We start from the raw sequence: 13,934 nt of genomic DNA, 5'->3' as shown, positions 1-13,934 counted from the left end.
CCCAGAGAAGTGAATGACTTGCCCACAGTCACACAGCTGCCAAGTGGCAGAGCTGGGATTCACACCCTTGACCTCTGACTCCCAAGCTCGTGCTCTTTCCACTGAGCCACACTGCTTCTCATGTTTCATGCTTTGAAGGGAAATTTGACGGATGATGGGAAGGAAATGCTCCTGGGAAATGGATCAAAACCAAAAAGGATCATGACATGTGAGGAACTGTTGTGGAAACAAGTGTTGTTTTAATGTGTTTCATTCAAGTGTAATGGTCCGGCTCTTAAAGCTTTAAGGACAGAACCCCCTTCAAAAGGATAAGAGCTGTGGCTTACAAAATCACTTCCTGGATACCTTTGGCCATCCTTCAAGAACCCCAGCACTGTGTTAACCTCCCCCCAAAATGGTTTTCATCTAAAAAATGGACTATTATGCTTATAATTGAATTCCCTCAAATTTCTAAATCAAACCTAGAATTTTTCACATTCCCTAATATCCACTGAGTTCTGGTTGACACACCTACAGTGTTTTTCTTAAAACCCCAAGCATGTCGATAAGGCACTTTTGAAATATTCAGGCTCTTCCCTCTTTGCACACTTTCCTCCTAACCTGTTCCCTTTATTATTTTCTATATGAAAAGAGTTCAATTTAACTTACATTTTATGTGTTCTGGAGAGGAAGAATCAGTCACGCACATATGAGAAGAGAGCATTTTATACACTTCTGCATGTTCCTGTTCTGGAAGGAAATTTAACAAATTCTGATCCATGACATCTGACTAAAAGAAAAAAAAAGGAAAAAAGAAAGAAAAAGGTGCAAACCTTGAAGACCAAAAACTGTCACCCCCCCTCCATTTCCACCCCTCAAATCTCAAGGATGGTATTCACATCCTTTTCCAACTTTCCCAACAGCCTACTTGGCCTTGAAGTTAGGAACCATGACTTCTTTCTTGTTTCAACAAACATTCTCAATAACAGAAATAGCATTCAAATTTAAGCCAAGATCAGAAAGATTTTAGTTAGTCATATGGAAAGTTACTATGGCCCAAATGGATTTGAAGAAAACAAATGCAGTCAGTCGAGGCTATACTTCACCCTCTAGACTGTAAACTTGTTGTAGGCAGAAAAAGTGTCTGTTCATTGTTTTACTCTACTCTCCCAAGCTCTTAATACAGTGCTCTGCACACAGTAAACTCTCAATAAATATGAAAGAAAGAAAGAAAGAAAGAAAGAAAGAAAGAAAGAAAGAAAGAAAGAAAGAAAGAAAGAAAGAATGAACAACACTGCTTAACGTAAAAATCACCAAGATGCTAATTCTGCTAGAATGGTCTCTGAATAGTTCAATTGCCAAAGAGGAATGACCTCACAAAGAAACTTAAGGCTTGGTTTTGTTGTTGTGACTCTAAGGAACATCAGAGTTCATTCATTCATTCAATCATATTTATTGAGCATTTACTGTGTGCAAAACACTGTATTAAGCACTTGGGAAGTACAATTTGGCAACAGATAGAGACAATTGCTACCCAACAATGGGCTCACAGTCTAGAACAGACAACAAAACAAAACAAGTAGACTATCATCAAAATAGATAAATAAAACCATAGATAAATGCACATAATTAATAAAACAAATACAACAATAAATATGTACAAATATATACAAGTGCTGTGGGGAATGGAAGGGGGTAGAGCAGAGGGAGAGAGTAGGGGTGATGGGGAGGAGGAGCAGGGGGAAAAGGAAGGTTCAGTCTGCGAAGGCCTCCTGAAGGAGGTGAGCTCTCAGCGGGGCTTTGAAGAGGGGAAGAGAGTTAGTTTGGTGGATATGAGCGGGGAGGGCATTCCAGGTCAGAGGTAGAACGTGGGCCAGGTGTCGATGGCAGGAGAGGTCGTGACAAGGTACAGTGAGGAGGTTGGCAGCAGAGTGTGCAGGCTGAGCTGTAGGAGGAGAGAAGGGAGGTGAGGTAGGAGGGGGCAAGGTGATGGAGGGTTTGAAGCCAAGTTCATCTTATGAAGTGAAATTCCTGTGTGCTGCACCGTTTCTATTTCCCTTTTTAAAAACACTCTAAGCTATTTGGGTATCAGAGTGGTTGGATATGAATCCCTAAGCAGGACAGGTCCACTAGGATACAAATAGCATTACTGGTAAAATTACTGGTATTTATTGAACACTTACTTTGTGCAGAGCACTGTAGTAGGTGCTTGGGAGGGTAAAGCACAATAGAGTTGATAGGAACAATTCCTGCTCGCAAGGAGTTCAAAGGCATTAGAGATAGGGGAAGCAGCAGCAGAGGAGTATAGAAATACGTAAATAAGTGCTGTGGAACTGAGATGGGATGAGTATCAAAGTGCTTGAGGAGTACAGACTCAAGTGCATAGTGATATGAAAGGGAGGATAAATAGGTTGGGGAAAAGAGAGGTTGGTCAGGAAAGGCTGCTTGGAGGAAGTGTGGTTTCAGTAGGGCTTTGAAAGTGGGGAGAGTGGGAGCTGGTTGGATATAATAAGGGAGGGAGTTTCAAGCCAGAGGGTGGACATGAGCAAGGGGTAAGTGGTGAGAGGGATGAGATTGAGGCATTGAGAGGAGGTTTAGGATATAGGAGCAAAGTGTTCAGGCTGGGGTGTATGCGAGAAGAGCACAATAAGATTGCTTAATTGTACTTTCCAAGCACTTGGTACAGTGCTCTGCACACAGTAAGCACTCAATAAATATGACTGAATGAATCAGTAAGATAGAAGGGGGCAAGCAGATTGAATGCTTTAAAGCTGATGGTAAGAACTTTCTGTCTGATGCAGAAGTGAATGCAACCACGGGAGATATTTGAGGGGTGGAGAGATGTGCACAGAACAGTGTTTTAGAAAAATGATTCAGGCAACAGAGTGAAGTATGGACTGGAGTTGGGAAAGGCTGTAGACAAGAGGACAATGAGGAAGCTGATGCAGTAGTCGAGATGGGATATGATGAATATTTGGATTAGAAAAGTTCTGGCAAACCAATAGCCCCCATAGGCAATGACTGGGAGGAGGCAGAGCTCTAGGGGACTGGTAACTGAAAGAACTGGGGGCGCCTTTGGCTGCTCCAAGCAGCTCCTAGCTGGCTCAAAGCTAGGAGCAAATAAGAGTCACTCAAGAGTCAGGAGGAGAACAAGCACTAAGAGGGCCATCAAACCTTCTCTTGTTTCACTTTGAGGATTCATTCTGGGATTACCAATAATGATTTTGGAGCTGGCCTGCCCCTAGGTTTGCCCTACAGTGTTTAGGAGGGTATGGGCCAAACTAATGCCCTGCAGCGTGGCTCAGTGGAAAGAGCATGGGCTTTGGAGTCAGAGGTCATGAGTTCAAATCCCAGCTCTGCCACTTGTCAGCTGTGTGACTGTGGGCAAGTCACTTAACTTCTCTGTGCCTCAGTTACCTCATCTGTAAAATGGGGATGAAGACTGTGAGCCCCATGTGGGACAACCTGATTCCCCTGTGTCTACCCCAGCGCTTAGAACAGTGCTCTGCACATAGTAAGCGCTTAACAAATACCAACATCGTACCCATAAAAGCCAAGCCAGATCCAGTCAGTCAATCATTCAGTCAGTCAGTCTTTTGCCCAGAGTGTTGGCAAAGCCAGTTTTCTGGGGAACTGTGCTATGAAAACCTCAAACCCAGCATGTCTTCAGGGAAAGCTGCATGTGATGAGATGGGTTTGTTATCTACCTCAGGGCATTCCATGGTGGAACCTCAAGAGCTCTCCTGAGTCTGTGCTGGACCTAAATGCAGCTAATCCTCCCCTGGCAAGTCCCAGCGACAGTGCCCTTGGAGGCGACCCACACTTCCGCTGTCACTTGTCCATAAAGGGGATCTAAATAATAACACGCTCTATCCACTACGCCACATTGCTTCTCCAAAAAAGGGACCTAGCAGCTTGAGCTCATATGTGAAAAAAACAGACGCTCTTCCATCCCAAGATTCCAATTATCTGATGATGACAACACTATAGACCCTGTCATCCGTGTAGCTGAAGCAAGGAAGCAGCATGGCCTAGGTGGGAAAAGCATAAGGCTGGGAGACAGAGGATCTGGGTTCTAATCCCTACTCTACCATTTGCCTGCTGGGTGACCTTGGGCACCTCTATGTGCCTCTGTTACCCCAGTTGCAAATGGGGATTCTACAACTGTTCTCTCTCTTATTTGACTTTGAGCCCCATGAGGGACAGGGAATAGGTCCCATCTGATTAAACTGTACAACAGGAGCCTTCTCCTTCTCCTGTTAATTATGTATAACTTTTCTCTGTCTCCTCCATTAAATGATAAACCCCCTGAGGGCAAGAAATGCATACTTTGTTTTTATAGACCCAGTCACTCAATGGTATTTATTGACCTTAGGCTGAGAACTGTGATAAGCAGTTGGGAAAGTACAATAGAGTTAGAAGACACAATACCTGCCATAAGGAGTTTACAGTCTAGAGACTGTATTCTCCAAACTTTCAGTTCCCCTTTTTCATGTTGTCCCTCCCATCTGGAACTCCCTTTTCATAGACAATAGACGACCAGGCTACCCATCTATAAAGTCCTATTAAAATCATATTTCCTCCTGGAAGAATTCCTTATTTCTTATCTCCCCACACTATTAATCCTTCTGCATCAGCTATGTACTTAAGTCTATTCTTCTTAGACCCTTTGATGTACTTAGTACTGTGCCTGGAACATAGTAAGTGCTCAACAAATGCAATAATTATTATTACCCTGCCTGCCCCCTCATGGCACTTCTCCAAGTAACTTCTCATCTTCCCATCTATTTCTTCCTGTGCACTCTCATCTTCCCATCTTCCTGTGATCCCTCCTACTAAGAATGTGAGCCCCATGAGGGACCTGGTTATCTTGTCTCTACTTCAGCACTTAGTACAGTGCTTGGCACATAATAAGCAGGTAATAATATTATTACTTTTATTATTATTATTCCCCCCCACCCAAGTTCCACCATAATCAATCAATCAGTGGTATTTACTGAGTGCCTACTGCGTTCAGAACTATACTAAGTGCTTGGGAGAGTATCGGTCAATGGTAAACTGGAAGCAGTATGGCCTAGCAGAAAGAACACGGTCTTGGGAGTCAGAAGGATCTGCGTTCTAATCCCAATCCACAACTTGTCTGCTGTGTGATCTTGGACAAGTCACTTCACTTCTCTGTGCCTCAGTTACCTCATCTGTAAAATGGAGATTAGTAATGTGAGCTCCATGTGGGACACGTGCTGTGTCCAACCTGATTACCTTGTATCTACCCCAATGCTTAGTGGAGTGCCTTACCAATGCCACAAGAAACCTGGCATTTAATGAGCGCTTAATGTGTGCAGAGCACTGTGCTAAGCACATGAGAAAGTAATATATAATAGAGTTGGTAGTTGTGATTCCTGTCTGAAAGGAACTTAGGGGAAGCAGACATTGAAATAAGTCAAGGATAGGGGAAATAGTAGTAATATGGCTATATAATAAGTGCTTTGGGGCTGAGGTGAGTATCATTGTGTTCAAGCTGTACATAACTGAGTGCAAGGTTAAGTGCTTAGTACAGTGCTGTGCACACAGCAAGCACTCAATAAATAGGACTGAATGATACAGAAAGGTGAATGAACTGGGGAAATGAGGGCTTAATGAGGAAAGGCCTCTTGAATGAGAAGTGATTATTCGAGGGTTTTGAAAGTGGGGAGTGTAGTGGTCTGTCGATATGAAGAGGGAGAAAGTTCTCAAATAGAGGGAGGCCATGGGCAAGGGGTCAGCAGTGGGTTATATGAGATTGAGTTACCTCCTACTCAAGGAGAGTAGGTTGACATCAGAGAAGTGGAATGACCAGTTAGCTCTCTACCTAGGGAGAGACCTGATTGAGTGCCTTAAAGTCAATGATCAGGAGTTTCTGTTTGATGTGGAGGTAGGATGGGCAACTACTGGAGATTTTTGAGGAGTGGGGGCATATGGATTGAGTGCTCTTTCAGAAAAATGACCTCAGCAGCAGAGTGAAGTATGGACTGGAGGGCGGAGTGACTGAAGGGAGGGAGGTCAGAGAGGAGACTGATGCAGTAGTCAAGGTGGGACTTGAAAAGTGCGTGGCTCAGCATGGTAGTAGTTTGGATAGAGAAGAAAGGGCAGGTTCTGGAGCTGTTGTGAAGATAGAACTGACAGGATTTCAAGACAGACTGAATGTGTGGGTGGAACAAGAGGGATGATTTGAGGATAAGGCCACAGTTATGGGATTTTGAGACAGGAAGGCTGGTGAGGCTGACTACAGTGATAGGAAAGTCCAAGGAAGGACAGGTTTTGGATGGAAAGGTGAATTCTATTCTGTTTGGGTGGGAAGTTGAAAATAGCAATACAATAAAATACGTAGATACAATCCCTGCCCACAGTCCTTGTAAGGACCTTACAGACTAGAGCGGGGAACAGACGTTAAAATAAATTTCAGATGAATATGTACAGTAAGTGCTGTAGGGGTAAATTGATAATCAAAAAGTTCAGATCCAAGTGCATAGGCAACATAGAGGAGAGAGCATATAGGGGAAGTGAGGGCTGAATCAGGGAAGGCTACCTGGAGGCGGTGTGATTTTAGTAGGGCTTTGAGATGGAAAGAGTGGTGGTATCTTGGATATGAAGATACTGTCAAACTCCCCCCTCTCCTGGAACAGCTTCACTGACGTTGTCCTCTCCTGGTTCTCCTCCTACCTCTCCGGCCGCTCATTCTCAGTCTTTTTCATGGGCTTCTCCTTTGCCTCCCACCCTCTAACTGTGAGGGTCCTTCAAGGTTCAGTTCAGGGTCCCCTTCTATTCTCTTTACGCACTCCCTTTGAGAACTCATTAGCCCCCATGGATTCAACTACCACCTCTATGGGGATGATACCCAAACCTACATCTCCAGTCCTGATCTCCCTCTCTCTGGTCTTGCATCTCCTCCTACTTCCAAGACATCTCTACTTGGTTGTCCTCCCGTCACCTCAAACTTAACATGTCTAAAACAGAACTCCTTATCTTTCCACCCAAACCCTGTCCTCCCCTGACCTTCCCATCACTGTAGACAGCACCGCCGTCCTTCCTGTCTCACAAGCCCATAATGTTGGTGTTATCCTTGACTCCTCTCCCATTCAACCCACACATTCAATACATCACTAGATCCTTGTCAATTTCATCTTCACAACATGGCTAAAACCTGTCCTTTCCTCTCCATCCAAACTACTACCACAATGATACAATCACTTATCCTCTCCCGCCTTGATTACTATATCAGCCTCCTTGCCGACTTCACAGCCACCCCACTCCAATCCAATACTTCTATCTGCTGTCTGGACCATTTTTCTACAAAAATGTTCAGGCCGTGTTTCCTCTCTCCTCAAAAATCTCCAGTGGTTGCCCATCCACCTCTGCATCAAATAGAAACTCTTCACCACTGGCTTTAAATCCCTGAATCACGTTGCATTCCCTCCTACCTCATCTCGCTACTCTCCTACTTCAACCAAGCTCTCACACTTTGCTCCTCTAAAGCTAACCTTCTAGCTGTCATTCATTCAGCTTAGCTGTCATTCATTCAGTCATTCATTCAATAATATTTACTGAGTGCTTACTGTGTGCAGAGCACTCTAGCGCTGGGGAGAGTACAATATAACAAGAAACAAATACATTCCCTGCTCACAGTGAGCTCACAGTCTCAATCTCATATATCTTGCTGCCGCTCTCTCTCCCACATCCTGCCTCTGGCCTGGAGCACCCACCCTCCTCATATCCAAAAGACAATTACTCTCTCCTCCTTCAAAGTCTTATTGAAGGCACAGCTCCTCCAAGAGGGCTTCCCTCTTTTCCTCTTCTCCCTTTCCTTTCTGCGTCACCCTAACTTGCTCCCTTTATTCACCACCCCCAGCACCACAGGGCTAATGTTAATATCTGTAATTTATTAATGTAATTATTAATGTCTGTCTCTCCTTCTAGACTGTAAGCTCAGAAAGGTAAGGTAGGGAGAGATGAGTTGGTTAAGCGCCTCTAATGGTAAAAAGATGGTAAAAAGTTTCTATTTGATGTGGAAATGGATGGTCACCTACTGGAGATTCTTGAGGAGTGGGGAGATGTGGACTGAACCTTTTTTTAGAAAACTGATCTAGGCAGCAAACTAAAATAAACATCGGAGTGGGGCGGGATAGAAAACAGGGAAGTCAATGAAGAGATTGATGCAGTAATCAAGGTGGAATAGGGCTAACTTTTTGGGTCATTGTGTAGCAGTTTGGATGAAGAGGAACATATATTTCCCTCCTCTGATGCCAACCTACTTGCTGGGATAAATCTCATTTATCTCGTTGCTGATCCCTTGCCCACCTATTCGCTCTGGCCTGGAACTCCCTCCTCTTTCATATACCTCACTCTCCCCACCTTCAAAGCCTTATTAAAATCACATTTCCTCCACAAGGCCTTCCCCGACTACGTCCTCAGTTTCACAACCCCCGCTCCCTTCTACATCACACATGCATTTGGATTTGTGCTCTTTAAGCACTTGATATTCATTCTACACTCTGTCATCTTCTCCAGCAATATCTCAAGAGATCTCCTGCCTCCTCATAAAATCTACCCCTCCCACCTGCGCCTCTGATCCTATCCCTTCATGTCTTATTAAAGCACTTGCCCACTCTCTTCTTCACCCCTTCTCACCTTGTTAACACTCCAGTGGCTTTTTCCCCAGTGCTTTCAAACATGCTCATGTTTCCCCTGTACTAAAAAATACCCCCTTGATCCCAAGGCTTCCACCAGTTATCACCTCATCTCCCTCCAACCATTCCTCTAAAAACTCCTTGAGCAAGTTGTCTACATATGCTGTCTCTATTTCCTCTCCTCTAATTCTCTCCTTGATTGCCTTAAATCTGGCTTCTGTCCCCTTCACTCCACAGAAACCACCCTCCCAAAGATCACCAATAATCTCCTTCTTGCCAAATACAACAGCCCCTCCTCCACCCTGATCGTCCTCAACCTCTCCTTTGAAACTGTCCACCACCCCCTTCTCCTGAAAAAATGATCCAACTTTGGCTTCACTGACACTGTCCTCTCCTTGTTCTCCTCCTATCTCTCTGGCCACTCTTTCTCAGTCTCTTTCACAGGGTCCACCTCTGCTTCCCAGCCTCCTCTGCTTCCCACCCACTTCCTGTGGGAATCCCTCAAGGTTAAGTTCTGGGTCCCCTTCTCTTTTCCATCTACACCCATTCCCTTGGAGAACTCATTTGCTCACATGACTTCAACTACTATCTCTATGAGGATGATTCCCAAATTTACATGTCCAGCCCTAATCTGTCTCCATCTCTGCAGTCTCGCATTCCCTCCTGCCTTCAAAATACCTCTACTTGGATGTCCTCTAACTTAACATGTCTGAAACAGAATTTTTTTATCTTCCCACCCAAACTCTATCCTCCCCCTGACTTTCCCATCACTGTAGATGACAACATCATCCTACCTGTCTCATAAGCCCATAACCTTGGTGTTACCCTTGACTCCTCTCTCTCATTGATCCCACATATTCAATCCATCACTAAATCAGGTCAGTTCCACCTTCACAGCATCACTAAAATCCACCCTTCCACTCTGCTGCCTGGATCACTTTTCTACAAAAACATTGAGACCATGTTTCCCCTCTCCCCGACAACCTCCAGTGATTGCTCATCAACCTCCACATTAAACAATATTATTTAAATCACTCAATTACCTTGCCCCCTCCTTCCTTACCTCACTACTCTCCTATTACAACCCATCTCGTACACTTTGATCCTCTAATGCCAACCTCCTCAGTGCACCTTGGTCTCATCTACCTCGCCATCAAGCTCTCGCCCATGTGCTGAAACATCCTCCCTCTTAATATCTGCAGATGATCAGTCTCCCCACCTTCAAAGCCTTATTGAAGGCACATCTCCTCCCGGAGACACTCCCCGATTTAGCCCTCATTTCCTCTCCCAGTCCCTTCTTCGTTGCCCTTGCAGTTCGATTTGCCCCCTTTTATTCACCCCTCCCTCATCTCCACAGCACTTATACCAATACTTATACCAATACTTTATTTATATTTATGTCTGTCTCCCCTCCCAGACTGTAAGCTGCTGTGGGAAGGGAACATGTCTCTCAAGCACTTAGTACAGTGCTCTGCACAGTAAGGGTTTAATAAATACGATCAATCATCCTCAGCCCCACAACATGCCAGTACATATCCATAATTTATTTTAATGTCTGTCTCCCATTGTAAACTATAAGATCCTGATGGGCAGGTATTGTGTCTATATTGAGGTATTGAGGGAGCTGACATTTGAGAGATGCAGATGTGGGGCCAGTGATGGGCAAGAAGGACAGGGATGGAGTGATTAGAGGTCAGAGAGGTTTAAAGGTTTAAAAGAGAGACTGTCCACAGTAGTAGTAGCTTAATCTGGTGATACTGGTCATTAACTGTGAGAAAGAAGGCACTTTAGTGCTTGTGCTTATGCACTTGAGTCCTCACCCACCCTTTCCTCTACAACAGCAGCACGTCTCCCCATCCTAAAAAAACCCTCCCTTGACCTCACAGCCCCTCCAGTTATCGCCCCATCTCTCTTCTACCCTTCCTTTCCAACCTCCTGGAGTGAGTCATCTACACTCGCTGCCTCCAATTCCTCTCCTCCAATTCTCTCTTGGACCCCCTCCAATCTGGCTTCCGTCCCCTCCCCTCCAATGAAACCGCCCTCTTAAAGGTCAGCAATGACTTCCTTCTTGCCAAATCCAATGGCTCCTACTCTCTTAAACTTCCTCGACCTCTCAGCTGCATTTGACACCGTGGACCATCCCCTTTTCCTCAACATATTATCCAACCTTGGCTTCATGGACTCTGTCCTCTCCTGATTCTCCTCTTATGTCTCTAGCCATTCATTTTCGGTCTCCTTTGCGGGTTTCTCCTCCCCCTCCCATCCCCTACTGTAGGGGTTTCTCAAGGGTTAGTTCTTGGTCTTCTTCTGTTCTCCATCTATACTCACCCCCTTGATGAACTCATTCGCCCCCACGTCTTCAACTATCATCTCTACAAGGATGATACTCCTACATCTCCTCCCCTGTTTTCTCTCCCTCCCTCCAGGTTCACATCTCCTCCTGCCTTCAGAACATCTCCACTTTGATGTTCTCCCGCTACCTAAAACTCAACATGTCCAAGACTTTGCTCCTTATCTTCCCTCCCAAACCCTGTCCTCTCCCTGACTTTCCCATCACTGTGGATGGCACTACCATTCTTCCCGTCTCACAAGCCCACAGCCTTACTGCCACCCTTGACTCCGATCTCTCATTCACTCCACATATCCAATCCACCACTAAAACCTGCAGATCTCACCTTTACAACATCACCAAGAGCCACCCTTTCTGCTCCATCCAAACTGCTACCTTGATAGTACAATCACTCATCATATCACAACTGTATTACTGCATCAGCCTCCTTTCTGATTTCCCAACCTCCTGCCTCTCCCCACTTCAGTCTATACTTCACCCTGCTGCTCAGATTATCTTTCTACAGAAACATTCTGTTGCCTATTAATCTATGTATCAAGCAAAAACTCTACGCTATTGGCTTCAAATCTCTCTATTACCTTGTCCCCTCCTAACTCACCTCCCTTCTCTCCTTCTACAGCCCAGCCCGCACACTCCGCTCCTCTGCTGCTAACCTTCTCACTGTGCCCCGTTCTCGCCTGTCCCATCATCGACCCCTGGCCGACATCCTACCTATGACCTGGAATGCTCTCCCTCCTCAAATCCATCAAACTAGCACACTCCCCCCCTCCAAAGCCCTACTGAAAGCTCACCTGCTCCAGGAGGACTTCCCAGACTAAGCCCCGCTTTTCCTCTGCTCCTCCTCCCCTCCCCATTGTCCCGACTCCCTCCATCTGCTCTACTCCCCTACCCCTATCCCACAGCACTTGTGTATATATGTACATATTTATTATTCTACTTATTTTATTAATGAAGTGTATATATCTATAATTCTATTTGTTTATATTGATGCTATTGATGCCTGTTTACTTGTTTTAATGTCTGCCAACCCCTTCTGGACTGTGAGCCTATTGTTGGTTAGGGATTTTCTCTATTTGTTGCTGAACTGTACTTTTCAAGGGCTTAGTGCAGTGCTCTGCATATAGTAAGCACTCAAAAAATACGATTGAATGAATGAATGAATGTACACATCTTGAAACTCTGCTCCCACTTCCTCTAATTTTAGTGCCTTATTTCTTCACTAGATTAAGAGGGAAAGGATTATGTCTAATTCTATTATACAGCCCCAAGTAATTAGTGCAATGGTCTGCTCAATTAATATTGTTGGTTGATCGATTCAGAGGAAGCATTCTTCCTGAATGCCTACGATTTATAGTTTCAGTTAATTTTTCAGTCAACTGCCACTACAGACAACCACATTGATTCCTGCCAGCTTTTTACTTGACCCTGAATGGACTCTAAAGAATTGTAAATGTCTTTCCCTGAAAACAGCAAACCTTATCCTACCAGCAAACACTACAAGGCCCTTTCAGAAATTAAAATCTCAAATCTCAAATCAGGATGCACCATGTAGAGATACATTTATATATATGAAAAGTAGGCATCCATGGTCAAGGTAAGTTTGGGAAACAGTGTTCAATGTGAACAGGAGTCTGAAAGAAAGAGGTATGAGCCAACCATCTATCATTTGACCTCCCGATGGAAGCTAATCAGGGGTCAGGGCAGACCTCAAGAGCGGCTCCACCTGATCCTACTTCAGCTCCTGCAGCTGATGAAGAGCCAGGGCACCCCTGAAACATCAGAGGTTAGAAAGGGGCAACACCCAGGGGCTCTGTAGATACAAGGTGAGCTAACTAGGTCCCAAATGTAGTAATTGGGAGCAAAATATACAGCAGAGAGTCAGAAGTGACATAGGGCAGCTCTCCCCCAACTTCTATCCATGCCCTACCTTCAACTTCTGCTCCTGGGAAGGTCCCTTCCCTCTCTCCCCTAGTATGACACTTCAGGCTCCTCCCAGAATCTCACTGGAGTAGACAGGGCAAGCCAGAGGGTTGGGGGTTGGGGCTCTCCTCTTAGTTCAGCAAAATCCCTGGGAGTGGTCCAATGACACTGTGACTGTGCAACATAACTCTCATGCATCCTGGCCTGTACCTCCAAGCCACCAGGACCTCTGTTACTATGAAGCGCCACACAGGCTGACCTGCAACTGCTTCCCTGGCCTCACTGAGGCTGGTAGCCAGGAAACCTGGCCGGGTGTCCTTGGAGACACCCCATCCTTTCCATGGGGATCGTATGGGTGGAGTTTGGGTACTGCTGGTTTGGGCCCCAGCTCCCAACTCTGCTCCCTGCCCAGAGAAGTCTGGAGAAGAGTATGTTTTGCCATTAGGTGCAAAATCAATATATTTCACATTTCAAGGGTCTCCTGAATGGAAGTGAGGATTCAGAACCAGTGCCTAAGCTCAGGGACTAAGGGGTTCAGCTCAGGGGCAGATAGTGTCCCTCAGAGGACAGGGAGGAAGGGGGCAGGGGGACAGGGTCAGCATCCTTCCCAGGTGTGCTGACAGAGTTTGCAGCAGGCCAATCAGGCAACATTAAATGTCTTGTTGGCAGCTGCACAATCTGCACAGGTACAAACCCATGTGCTCCATCTTAACAGCACAATGATGACATTAAGGACATTTTTAAGTGGGTTTGTTTGTGTGTGCTATTAAATCCATCCTGTTTGAATACTACAAAGTTTCAGATTAACTTATTCGTCACATCTCCTTTAGTTAGCTGACTAAAAGATTCCGGGACCTATAATCCATTTATTGTCAAGTTCACCCTTTGAAGACACAATTAGAAAAATGATATTTCTTTTCTTGGAGTGCCCTTTCTTGTGGTTTTCATTCTAACCACTCAACATCTAGTCTGGAATCACACTCTTCAGCATAAGTGCCACTTCATTTTTCCATTTGAATTTT

At 45.1% G+C, this 13,934-nt stretch overlaps 1 protein-coding gene across 1 annotated transcript in view; it reads right to left on the bottom strand.

The window, feature by feature from the left end:
* Positions 1-13,934, bottom strand: part of NPAS2 (neuronal PAS domain protein 2) — a 105,641-nt gene that overhangs the window by 49,685 nt on the left and 42,022 nt on the right. The window contains exon 5 of the mRNA XM_029047798.2: positions 649-769. Coding sequence (XP_028903631.1) covers positions 649-769 — 121 coding nt within the window. The remainder of the gene's footprint in view (positions 1-648; positions 770-13,934) is intronic.

The sequence above is a fragment of the Ornithorhynchus anatinus genome, chromosome 20, assembly GCF_004115215.2.
Source record: "Ornithorhynchus anatinus isolate Pmale09 chromosome 20, mOrnAna1.pri.v4, whole genome shotgun sequence".
In the NCBI taxonomy this organism is placed as follows: Eukaryota; Metazoa; Chordata; class Mammalia; order Monotremata; family Ornithorhynchidae; genus Ornithorhynchus; species Ornithorhynchus anatinus.
Note: the sequence above shows the minus strand (reverse complement) of the source record. Positions and strands in the feature narration are given on the sequence as shown.